Raw genomic sequence first — 14047 nt, forward strand, 5'->3', positions numbered from 1 at the left:
CAGCAGTGACTTTTCGAAACTCAGCGTCATCAAACCATTGGTTTTAACATTTGAAACTAATGGCCTGATAACGATGGATTTAGAAAGAAATCGCAATCGAAACATGTGTAACAAATTGAGGCCGTACGATAAGAGTCGAGTACGTTAGCTAGTTTAACTATGCAATTTGTATAACAAATGAAATATTTGACAGATAAGGGAATGGCTTTAATAATAATAATGAAAATATGTTAAACAAATAATGAAAGTTTAAATAAAGACAAGTAAAATATCTGGATCAAATAGAAAATAAAGCAATGAACAAAAATGACGGGAGTGGAATTGTAAACAAATGACAATCAGTCTAAATTAAGAATTTACGATAAGAAAATAGGTTAGGACAATGAATCGAAATCATCACATATGAAAAAAAAAAGGCATTTGTGAGTGTATATGACGTCACAGCGCGTATCTATTATACATAAATAATTATGACTGTATATATAACGGTATGTAACATACGCACATATATAGTCAATAATGTTTGTTAACTGATTGGGGAGGACGTAATCTCAATTTGGTATGGTAATATCTGTCCCCTAGCTGTTTCCAGATGTATCTTACGTCATGCTGACACGAGAGAAGTTACTCATCTTTAATATTACATTCTGCGTTCTCTTTATTTTTCCAAAATTGAAATAAACGGACTCACCTGCAATCATAAGCAAAACGGCCACTGCCTTGTGTGCGTTGCTATTACAGTTACAGCAGAGTGCCACAGTCGCGATCATCAAACTAATGAGGCCACAAGCGAATCCGACTGAATACAAGGCTTGGGCTGCATGAATCCACTCTGTAACAAAACGGAAGCAAGAATTAAAAAAGTTAATAATAATTGAAGACAGAGATGGCATAAAACAATGGAAGTGGGTAATCGAAGAAGAAATATAAATTAAAAATAGATATTTACCAACAAGAAAATCAGTCAGAATAATCAAGGAAAAAACAAAACATACACATATTTTGGTACTTATGCAGTTTAGGGGCCTTATTGAAGTAATAATTTTATTATTTTGAAAGCCATTGTAAACATAGTTTTTTTAAAAAAATTATTCTGTATTCACACTAAGGTTTTAGTGGCTACTATTTGGGATCATGTCTAACAAGAGATTGTGGGGAGTTGAGTAGCGAGATGTCTATTCACATTTTAACTTTGCATCTCAATACAATCAGAGAATCAGGGAACAAAGAGGGAAATCCGAAGTCTAGCAGTCTGAGAGAAGAAATCATTAGAACTTTTTGGCGATGTGAGGCCTCTATTGTGAAAGCGTGGGATTTTACTGCTTATGAAGTTGTTCGGGAATATGTAGGTCGAGGGGACATACCGTTCTACCAGTTCATCAGAGCACAATCTATTAAAGTACTTCCGATACGACATAGGCTGGAACTTGACCAATAGTGCGGACCATATATGATTTGAGACTCTAACAATTTGATAAAGAAAAGATACTTGAAAATACTATCTAAAAATATCACGGTCCATAAACTGCACAAGCATGATTTTTTTCTTTACAATTAAATAATCAACTGTGAGTTTTCTCAACCAAATTTAAATATTTCTTATTTATTTTTATAAGTGAATCCCCACGTAACAAGACCCGAAGGCCACTCAAGGATAAGGGTTAATGATTGCACGGTGGTCATTGGGACAACAGCATAGTAATCATTAATAATGGAAATTAGGTATAATTGGATTATTATAGGCGACGGCTCAACAAAAACTTGTTTACATGTGACTTGAAGACGACTATATTATAGTCAGCTGAAAAGCAGGCCAACGGAACAGAGTTCCTAGGGCGGGCAGTTCTAGGAAAAAAACTTTGTCCATGGAAATCTGCATTTAGATTTAGGCACAGACAGAGAGTGGAGGAAATTGTTGGTAGTAGTTGTAACTAGTCGAGAGTTGGGAAAGGCAGTCCGATAGATCGGAGCTCAGACGAGCACTTACCATGAAAATAATGATAGAGTAGAGACAAGCTCGCAAGGTCTCTTTTGTGCGAAAGAGGTTGTAGAGAAGAGAAACGCGATGGAATTGTATTTCTTATGTAAATATTTAAATAAAAAGTATCCGCATGAGCTTTAGGTCCTAATAGTAAGAAGTAAAATATTTCAGGTTCTAATGACAATAAGAGGATAGTATCAGATAATGTCGTCAAGTAGAATGCGTCAGGATATAATAACAGAAAAGGCCTTACACGACCTAATAGCAAAAGGAGGTCTTTGTCTACTATTGCTACATCTGAGGAAGGGGCTGCTCAGAGCATCCTTTCCTGCCTGGACAGAGTACAAAACCGGCTTCGAAACCGGGTGGGGGATGTCCCATTCTTCTCCTTACTACCTCTTTTCACAAGAGAAACGTTAAGAGTTTACTACTGCTCTATAATTATTTTGATGGCAGGGGATCGACTGAGCTTCAATCTATGGTTCACCCCCATAAAACATTGACGGCGAACACTTGCCTAGCAACAACCACTGCCAACAATTTTCCTTACTCTTTATCTTTACTTAAAACTAAACGAATCTTTCATGAGAAAAGCTTGTTTCCTAGAGCTGCCCATCCGTGGAACACACTACCACATCATTGCTGCCCAGCTGACTATAACATGATCGTTTTACAGTTCAACATAAATAAGTTCTTGTTGAGTCATCCTTATAAATAATTAAATCTTACCCTATTTCTACTCTTACGGGTCATCACAGTGTTCACTCATTTACCCTTTATCCTCAACTAGCCTCTGTACATTGATAAGCATTGACTCCCTTGTAAAAAATGTCTTAAAATCAAAATGGAAAATAGTTAAGTCCTAAAAGCATAACTTCTAATATTGAAAAAGATACTGATTCAGGTTTTATTGATGAAAACAGCGACGGTGTCAGTTTTTAATAGTTTAAAGAGGACAGTAACTGATCGATACAAAGATACTAATGATGCATAGAGTACGGTAAAAGATTTTAATAGCTCGAAGAGGATTATAAGGTTTTAAAGAGACATCATTATAAGGTTTTAAAGAGTTACATCCGGATGGCTACAAGTGTATTTTACATGTCACAATTCTGAAAGTGTGTGTGTGTGTCAGTAAATAATGGCGAAAAGGTCGTAACAGTTAAAATGAAACTATGTATGATGCTAATTAGAAAAGAGAGAGACTTGGTAATAATAGCGAAAATGGTATTGCGTCATGTCATCTGCTATTATATAAATCTCACCTGTCTATTTAAATGTATGTATGTCTGCATGTATATACGTCTAAAACTTTCGACAGAGGCGGCGGATTTTCACGAGATCGGTATCGTTTTGAAGCTCCACCCGTCGGACGACAAATATCGAAAAATTGGCTAAAAACAAGCATTCCTTCACCTTCAACTGGGCACTTTTCTACAGGGGTTGTCGCTTTTTTTCGCCGATATTTTCCAAAGTAATTCCTTCTTTTCCATTGACTAGCCTTAATTTAAACATTTGTCACTTCCGGTTTGGCGGTAGGTGCAACAGCAAAGACGTTATGTTTTTTTCACATTCTTTTCCTCCTTCGCGGTACGGGTTCGAGCCTGCCTGCCTACTACCACTTTTTTTCCAACACACACCTCCAAACACCCGGGCAACGCCGGGCACCGAGGCGTATAATCACCAAAACATGATCACGTAAGATTATAATAGTGGAAATGGTAATGTCGGGGCTTTAACAAAGATTTTATCAAGTTCTATTGTCCAGATCCAGACTTTGTCTTGTCCTAATGTTAAAATAGCGATCATGTCATACGCTTAAGGCGAAGGCGAAGTGTGTCAGATCTTAATGGCTGAGAAGAAGCTGTGTCTAATAGCGCAAATGGCATCATATCCAGTCTTAATTATAAAGAGGGTCTGTGTCAAATTATAATGATCAATGGAGACTATGTCAGTTTGTAATGGGTAAAGTGGTTTTAATGACTAAAATAATAATGCTAATAACTGAAAACAGACCTTATGTCTTCTAATGACGAAAGAGAAATGTGCCCAATCTTAATGGAAGAAAACGAAATTGTCTCAGGTCAATAGTGAACGGTGCGAGGTCATAACGGCTATCAACTTATAATGGGTAAAAATGGACTTTACATTCTCCTATGTCAGTTAATGATGGTTAAAGCAAACTGTGTCAGGTCTTAATGGTGAAAATTTGATTGTGTTTGGCCATACTAAGTAGAGACGATATCAAGTTTTAATTACTGTGTAAGGTTTTAATGGCTTAAAGGTTACGGTATCAGACCTTAATGCTTTATAGGCGAATGTATTAGATCTCAATAGCGAAAAGTTGAACCTTACATATCATAATAGCAAAAGGTTTTCTGTGTAAGGTCTTAACGTAGAAAACGAGGGTGTGACGAATGCTTATTAAAAGGAAATTGAAATAATGGCGAACACGTCAACAAGACTATCGAGTCACAATTGTGAATTTAGACTTATCGGCGTATAACGATGGGACGAGAACTGTACTAGGTCGATATGACTAGAAGTAGTCCTAATACTGAAATAAGAACTGAGTCAGGCTATAAGAAATAAAAGTGAATTGCATCAGGTCTTAATAACATATCTTATATTTTATGTCGGATATTAATGACTCAAATAACATTATGTCAGATCTGAATAGGGAAAAGGAACTGTGTCAATTTCAGATGGCTTTAAATATATATATATATATATATATATATATATATATATATATATATATATATATATATATATATATATATATTCGATAATTTTTTGTTACCAAGAGCGGAGGACTGCTTGAAATATAAAAATAAAATATTAAATACAAAAAGGAACATCGTTTTCATGCTTCAAAAAGCCCTCATAACCTTTAAATCATTATATATATATATATATATATATATATATATATATATATATATATATATTGTTTTTGAAATATAATTATCCACTAACACGTGTTTCGTCGTCTACGACTCATCAGAGTGGCTGAATCTAGAGAGATTCGAAATCAGGACCCCACGACAATGAGCCTAAACTCTTAACCCGTTCGCGATTTACTTAGATGTTATTTGTTTTTATTTTTGCGATACGTTTTTGAATGAATTCAATTATTTACGAAAGTGGATTTTTACCTAACTGCGAGTTGGGAATAATTTTCCCTTTAACCAATTTTGTACCCCATATGGGGAGTGGCATATATATTGGTTTTAAAATAAAATTATCCACTGACACATGTTTCGTCGTCTACGACTCATCAGATTGGCTGAAAATTATTCCCAACTCGCATTTTGGTAAAAATACACTTTCGTAAATAATTTAATATATATCCAAACAGTCGGACGAGGTGGACGAGCGGGTTAAGAGTTTAGGCTCATTACCGTGGGGTCCTGATTTTGAATCTCGCTAGATTCAGTACCTCTGATGATTCATAGACGACGAAACACGTGTCAGTAGATAATTATATTTTAAAAACAATATATATGCCGCTCCCCATATGGGGGTACCAAATTGGTTAAAGGGAAAATTTCCCAACTAGCATTTAGGTAAAAACACACACATATATATTAGGCAAACACACACACACACACACACACACACATATATATATATATATATATATATATATATATATATATATATATATATATATATATATATATATATATATGTGTGTGTGTGTGTGTGGCATCCGTCAGTCGAAACGACTATGGATCAGCGCCGTATTAAGATGTTGCCTGTATGCATCCTTTTGTGTGACTGTAGAGACCAATTCTTGATTTGCATAGTCTGCCACAGCCTTGACATACGAAGGTTGTTATACAATTTGCCGCTTCGTCCGGCTGTTCCGCCTGTACACTCGCTCTTCTCCTAGCTCTCCTTGCAGCGTTTTCAACATGGAGGGTCCTCTCGCTGATGATAATCCCCTGGCATATCATTTTCCTCCAGGCAGTTCTGTCAGCTGCAGAGGCTTCCCATGTATTCCTGTCCACCGAAAGAGCCTTCATGTCACGCTTGCAGACATCCCTGTAGCGAAGATGGGGTCGCCACCTCTTTCTTGAGCCTGAGGCAAGCTCGCCATAGAGAAGGTCTTTAGGGATGCGCCCATCATCCATCCTGCGCACATGGCCCAGCCAGCGAAGACGTCGCTCACGCAGTAGGGAGTAAATGGATGGGATGCCCGCTCTCTGCAGAACATCAGTATTACTCACTCTGTCCTGCCATGTGATACCAAGTATCCTACGTATACACCTCATATGGAAGACCTGGAGTTTCCACTCTTGTGTTGAGTATGTAGTCCAGGATTCACTCCCATACAGTAGAACACTGAGAATGCACGCTCTGTAGACGGTCATCTTGGTGGAGGTGGTAAGGTGCCTGTTTTCCCAGACTCTTTTAGTTAGTTTAGAGAGGGTTGTGGATGCCTTTCCAATCCTTTTGTTTAGCTCCACGTCCAATGAGAGGGTGTCTGAAGCAGTGGAGCCTAGATATTGAAACTGGCGTACGACCTCTAGTGGTGTGCCTTGGATTGTGATGCTGGGTGGAGAGGCGGTTGCTTGTCCCATGACTTGGGTTTTCTTCTGGCTGATGGTGAGACCGAACAGGCTGCAAGCATTAGCAAACCTGTCCATCAGTCTTTGAAGACCATCTTCCTGATGCGATGCTATAGCTGCATCATCGGTAAACAGCATGTCTCTTATCCGAACTGTCCTGGTCTTTGTCCTGGAGCGGAGTCTGGTGATGTTGAAGAGACCACCATCTGACCTGGAGTGCAAGCAGATTCCATCCGTTGTGTTCTTGAAAGCATGCTTCAGGAGTAGGGAGAAGAAGATGCCGAAGAGTGTTGGGGCCAACACACAACCCTGTTTGACACCACTCCTCACCCCGAACTCAGCAGACATGCCACCGTTAAATTGCACACACACACACACACACACACACACACATATATATATATATATATATATATATATATATATATATATATATATATATATATAAATAACATCTACATAAAAATCGCGACGTCCAGCAGTCGCGCGGGATGAGTCAGTGATAAAAGTTTAGGCTGCTCTCAATGGGGTCCCGATTTCGAATCTCGCTAGGTTATGCCACTTTGATGAGTCCTAGACGACGAAACACGTGTCAGTTGATAATTATATTTTAACAAATCTATAATATAAAGCTGAACGTCTGTGTGTGTATCTGGTCACGAATAGGCTCCTATATGGTTGACTATTATAGAAAACTGATCACATATAATGATAGATGTATCGAGACACAGGAATGGGTATGTTTGATCTGGCATAATGATGATTCATTAAAATTGTGGGGTCTTCGTACGCGCCTGGTCCACAAAGTATGGAAATAAAAGATTAAAAATTAAAAAAAAAAAACAAACGTTTACAAGTGTTTTTGATACCCGTACATAAGAATACTTTGATAAGTATATTTTAATTTAAATAGGGATGGTATAATAAAATTGTGGGGTCTGCGTTCGCACCTGGCGTCCATAGAATGGAAATAGGTACAAGCTTTAATAAAGACTTTTCATATCTATCTGCGTAAGTATACTTTGATAATTATGTTTCAGTTTGAAGAAATATGGTATAATAAAATGATGGGGTGTTCGTTCCCGCCTGACCTCCATAGAATGGAAATATGTCTAACAAGGTTTTTTAATATAGATCCACAGAATATTGTGATAAGTGTTTCAGTGTGAACAGGTATGGTATAATAAATTATGGGGTTTATCTATTTTATTTTTACTTTCATCATATTTGGCTTTGGTTTTGATACCCCCAAATTCGAAGCTACCTCTTTACAACGCTTCCTTTTCATAACCTATCATCTATATATATAAAAGCGAAAATGTGTGTATGTGTGTATGTGTGTTTGTGTGTTCGCTAAAAACTTTCGACAGACAGAACAAAGATTAACAAACTTGGTATCGTATTGAAGCTCCATCATTCGCCCAAAAAATATCGAAAAATTGGCCAAAAACGTTAATTTTTTCACCCTGAAATCAACAATTTTCTACAAGGGTGGGGGTCAACAAAAACCGTCCCCTCATGACGAGATCGGTTCTACGCATGCGTCAGATGACGTCATGACCTGATTTAGTTTAAATAGTTGAAGAACTGATTGAATTTCATGTACGTCGTGTTAGCTCAGTTGGTTAGAGTGTTGGGTCATTATCTAAGCGTTTTGGGTTCGAATCGTGGTGTGAGATTTTTTTTTTTCGATTTTTTAAATTTAAATATTGAAGCAGGGTTATTTAAGCCATTTTTCACGTAACGTTCGTTTTTCTGTTTTTTTTTACTTCGCTTATTCTTAGGTTTTCATTAACACCCCCACCCCCGACCGACCACACACCCCCCAAAAAACCCGGGTACCCACCGATTTTTTAAATTTTAATATCGAAACAGGTTTATTTAAGCCATTTTTCACGTGTTTTTTTGTTTTTAGTTTTAACGTTCGTTTTTCTGTTTTCTTTTTTGTTTTTGTTTTTTCGATTTTTACATTTAACATCGTTTGTTTGCCTTACGTTAGTTTTTTGTGTTTTTTTTCGATGTTTGTATTACTCCCCCCTCCCACCACCCGGGTACGTTTTTCTGTTTTCTTTTTTTACTTCGTTTATTCTTAGGTTTTCATTAACAACCACACACACCTACAAACACTCTGGCAACGTCGGGTACCTCCCCGCTGTAGGGTTATTTAAGCCATTTTTCACATAACGTTCGTTTTCTGTTTTTTTTTTTAATTCGCTTATTCTTAGGTTTTCATTAACACCGCCGACCGACCACACAAACCCAAAAACACCCGGGTACCTACCGATTTTTAAAATTTTAATATCGAAGCAGGCTTATTTTAAGCCATTTTTCACGTGTTTTTTTTTTTGTTTTAACGTTCGTTTTTCTGTTTTCTTTTTTGTTTTTTCGATTTTTACATTTAACATCGTTCGTTTGCCTTACGTTAGTTTTTTTTTGTGTGTTTTTTTTTTCGATGTTTTGATTACCGCCCGGGTACTCCCGACTTAAGTTTTAACGTTCGTTTTTATGTTTTCTTTTTTACTTCGCTTATTCTTAGGTTTTCATTGGCAACCACATACACCTACAAACACTCGGGCAACGCCGGGTACCCCCCGCTAGTCTATATATATAAAAGCGAAAATGTGTGTTTGTATGTATGTATGTATGTATGTGTGTTTGTTTGTATGTATGTATGTATGTGTGTTTGTATGTCTCGCAAAGACTTTCCACACGGGTCACGGATTTTCGCCAGATCGATATCATTTTAAACTTCCAACCTTCGCCCGACAAATATCGAAAAATTGGCCAAAAACGTTAATTTCTTCACCCTGAAATCAATCGTTTTCTACAGGGGGGGGGGGTCAGCAAAAACCCTCCTCTCATGACGAGTCCGCTTCTACGCATGGGTCATACGATGTCGTAACCAGATTTACTTTAAATATTTGAAAAAGCGACACAATCTCGGAGACGTTGTCTTAGCTCAGTGGCTTAGAGCGCGGTCTCATTGTCTGAAGGTTTTGGGTTCGAATCATGGTATGAGATGTCTTTTTTTCGGTTTTTTAAAATTTCAATATTGAAACAGGATTATTTAAGCCATTTTGCACGTGCTATTTTTTTTTGGGTTCTGTTTTTCTGTTTTTTTTACTTCGCTTATTCTTAGGTTTGCATTAACACCCCCACCCTCGCCCGACCACACACACCAAAAAAAACACCCGGGCAACGCCGGGTACCCCCCCCACTTTTTCGATTTTTAAAATCTTAATATTAAAACAGGGTTATTTAAGCCATTTTCACGTGTTTTTTGGTTTTTTTTTTATTTTTCAGATTTTTTAAAGAAGTTTCAACGTTCGTTTTTCTGTTTTCTTTTTTGTTTTTGTTTTTCCGATTTTTACATTTAACATCGTTCGTTTGCCTTACGTTAGTTTTTTGTGTGTTTTTTTTTATTTTTTTAAGTTTTAACTTTTTTATATAATATTTAACTTTTATTTAATATTTAAAAATATTTACTTCGCTTATTCTTATGTTTTGATTAGCCCCCCCCCACCGCCCGAGCACACACACCTCTAAACACCCGGGCAACGCCGGGTACCCCCCGCTAGTACTTTCATAAATCAGAGTCCATTTTTTGTAGGCTGTTTTTTAACACAGTCAATGACTGGTACTTTTGCTAGTATATATATATATATATATATATATATATATATATATATATATATATATAAATATATATATATATATCTTAGTTTTTTCGTCTGTATCTATTTGTCCACTCCATCTTTTTATGGAAACTATTAGCTCGATCTATTTATGGACCTTTGTTATGATCAGATGCAGAAAACTAAGCATTATGTCATCCATTCGATGCACAGTTATTAATAGTGATTAGTATTTAATGTAAAATGAGCACAAATTTAAACATATTCAACCATCAACTTAGCATAAAGTACTTAATCTAAGTCAACGAGCTATAACTTTTGCCCGCTTTTAACGGGTAAAATAACTAGTATGTAATCAGAATAGAGGAAAATAATTAAATAATTAAAAGAGGATTCCATTAGGTCCTAACCACTTAAAATGGACTTACTTGTCCCAACAGTGAAAAGATGACTATGTAAGATAATAATAATAACGAAAGAGTACTATCATATCCCAATGGTAAAAATTGGAGAGTTTCTTGTCTTAATTACCAAGAGGAGACTATTAGAGGTTAATGTTGAAACTTAAACTGTATATTAATGAATGGAAGATGATTGAATTAGATGTTAAGGACAAAAACAGGGAGTGTGTCAGAATTGTGATCTAATGTCGGAATATGCATTGTATCAAGTTACAATTTCTCCAAACTGATTTGTCGGGTATTAATGGCTCAAAAGAAATTATACCGGGCATTAATAACAAACAGAGACTATGATTATTACTGAAGGCGTTACTGTGTCAGATAATATACTAAGATGTTATACATAGGATATATTTATGCCAGTCGAGGATATGTTCTCGACAATCAGTCTGAGAAAGTCTTGGTGATTTTTGAGTAGGGAATGCCATTGCATCTGTCGGGCTGAGGTATTATTCTGGATAATCCTAGAATGCCCACCCTCCCAAGTCGTTGCCTCTCGTCTTTTGGGTGGAGCAAATTTATTGCTTACTGCTTGAGGCGCCCCTATTGAGGAAACCGACGGAGTTACATAGGCGACTTTTTAAAGGCCAGAGTGCTCCTTCTTTAAGAGCGCTGGCTTTACTCTTCTAAACTTCCGACCTTGTGTCACATATTCCTACGGCGGGGAAAAAGTAAATACTGTATCAGATAAAAATATTAATGAAGTGGAACTGTAAGATTTTGATGGCAAAGTGGAGGTCACAGTAGCTCATTACATATCATAAGCAATATGCATTATACACGAATACAATTTTTACAAAACATTGACATGTAAAAAATAGGAGGCATAAAATAATTAAGGATGAATTCACAAACGCAAAAAAGTACGTTTAGACGACTTTTTTTCTTTGCTTATAAATATATAACGAGATGGTTTGAGTATAAGGTTGAAAACACAACTTAAAAGCATTTCATAGAAATGTCAGCATTTCTTTTTATTTTCAGTAAAATAGACGATCGATTTATTCATAAATTTATCTAATAAGAAAGTCAACTGAATGACGAATGTAAAATATTGGTAAACAAATATTCTGAATAAAATTGGAGGTTATTTTGTTGAAGATTTTGAACGCAACGTTTTTCATGGATAAAATTTGTTAAACGTTAAAAATATCGCATTCTTCAATTCAATCAATAGAAACGTAGGAAATTGGAACTGCCAAAGGAAGAACAAAATGTTTCTAAGAGATACGGAGACAAAATAAAGTCATACAGTTACTGAAGTGAATAAACACATATACATAACTCGAATGTCTAGTAGAGAGAACTCGAATGCCTACTAAACGAACTTCAATGCCTACTAGACACTGTTCTCGAGTGTCTAAGGTCTCTTTGTACAAGAGTTTGTCAGGAAAGCCTGACATGAGGATAATTTTCCCTACAAGTAAATCTTGACCAAATATTAAAAATCACATAGTATTCATGACCCGAATAAGATCTCGATATGGCTAACCCACACTAGCTTATACAAAAACTGGTGCACCTTCTTCAAGTGATGTTACCTCAAGTAACATCATAAAGCTGGGCACTCCACCAGACTAGAGGAATTCTTGTCTCGGAATCCAGTAAAACCAAAAAGAAATATATATACTATAACATTTTAAGATGGTCTATTGAAGAGAGAGGAGTAATGGGCTGAACTTTTTTTTTATTAACTTTACTATATATATATATATATATATATATATATATATATATATATATATATATAAAGATAAAAACTGAGTAATGTTGAATCACTTTTTATTAAACGAAAAATGAAAGACAATCTTTCATTTCCGTTTGATAAAAAAAAAATATTCAGCAATACTCTGTGTTCTAAAGTGTTTTTCTTTAAATTAAAATTTACGAAATAATGCTTTCGAAAGATATGACTAACTTCAATTTAATTTTTGCGCTAACCACATGATGCACATCAACCAGATTTGATTTTAATACAATCGTCAACGAGATCGGTCGTACAATTTTCTCTTATAAGGCAATCGTTAATAGGCTTAACATAACCAGCAAAACGAAAACAAAATGCCAGCCTTTAACAATTAAGGTGGATTCTACCGAAAATCCCAGAAAATTTTTTCATTCTTCATTTAATAAAAAAAAAAAATTCAGTATTACTTAGTTTTGTGAAAATTTTAAAATTTGATATTACGAAATAATGCCTTTAAAGAGTGTGACTAACTCCTATATATATATATATATATATATATATATATATATATATATATATATATATATATATATATATATATATATATATTATATATATATATTATATATATATATGTGTGTGTGTGTGTGCGTGCGCGTATGTGTATGTGTTTGTGTGTGTGTATGTGTGTGTGTGTGTGTGTGTGTGTGTGTGTGTGTGTAGAGAGAGAGAGAGAGAAAGCGAAAGAGAAGTGAGGGCAATTTAATGGTAGGCCGAAACATGACACTGAAATCTACAGGAAACACATAAAGGATTATCTTTCGAAAACGTTTATTTACTCGTTCGCTACAAATGTCTCTTTATTTTCAGTTTCTTTAAATGCAAGGTAGAAAACTTAAGTTTACACCGAGTTCTGCGAAATCACAGGCCGTAAATGGATATTTCCCAAATAGTCGCAAATTGTATTTTATCAGCGCTAAACAGGGACGAAGTTTATTTTTTTATATATATATATTAATGGGTCACAGCTTATCAGGGCTCGAAGGTCATTCAAAAATACAGCCTAATGCGATTGGTAGTTGCCAATGAACATGATTTGAGAGGATTAGAAACGATTGGGTAAATGGTCAGAAATGTAAAACTCGACAATAATTCTCATAAAATATATAAATCATGTCAACATTTCTCTCAGCCAGCCGACAACTTTTGTATATCTGGAAACGAAAAAGCATAACAGAATTTGTTTTATTGACGATTAGGTAATTGTTGTATAGGTAGAGGTGTACTCTGATCTTTGAAAACGTCATTCAATCATGCATTTACTAAATATAGGTATGACGGAATAATTACATTACTTCTCATTTACTCTTCAAGTGTTGCATTTCTTGTTTCTGCCATTAAAAATTTCCATCGCAAATAAACATGAGATATAACTAATAAAACTGGATTCGTCTTTAATAAATTGTCATCTAAGACAATATTCATTTAATTAACGTTCACTGTAGGAAACACGTAAGAATCCAGTCTTAACTGAACATAACGGCAAAATTTAGCAGCATAACAATAATACTAGTTTTAATGGTTAGCATAACAATAATGCTAGTTTTAATAAAATAGAATATTCTGTTTATTTTTGGATTTTTTACGAATGATCACATTTTATTTTCACTCGAATTTATTTACACATATAGAGTTTACTCTTAGTT

The 14047-nt window shown here is 35.4% G+C and overlaps 1 protein-coding gene across 1 annotated transcript in view; it reads right to left on the bottom strand.

Moving 5' to 3' along the window:
* LOC145279720 (lens fiber membrane intrinsic protein-like) overlaps positions 1-14047 on the bottom strand; it is a 311829-nt gene that overhangs the window by 16533 nt on the left and 281249 nt on the right. Inside the window, exon 2 of the mRNA XM_080131010.1 lies at positions 692-832. Coding sequence (XP_079987136.1) covers positions 692-832 — 141 coding nt within the window. The remainder of the gene's footprint in view (positions 1-691; positions 833-14047) is intronic.

This window comes from Euprymna scolopes, chromosome 7 (assembly GCF_053919585.1).
Source record: "Euprymna scolopes isolate OS-2025 chromosome 7, ASM5391958v1, whole genome shotgun sequence".
In the NCBI taxonomy this organism is placed as follows: domain Eukaryota; kingdom Metazoa; phylum Mollusca; class Cephalopoda; order Sepiida; family Sepiolidae; genus Euprymna; species Euprymna scolopes.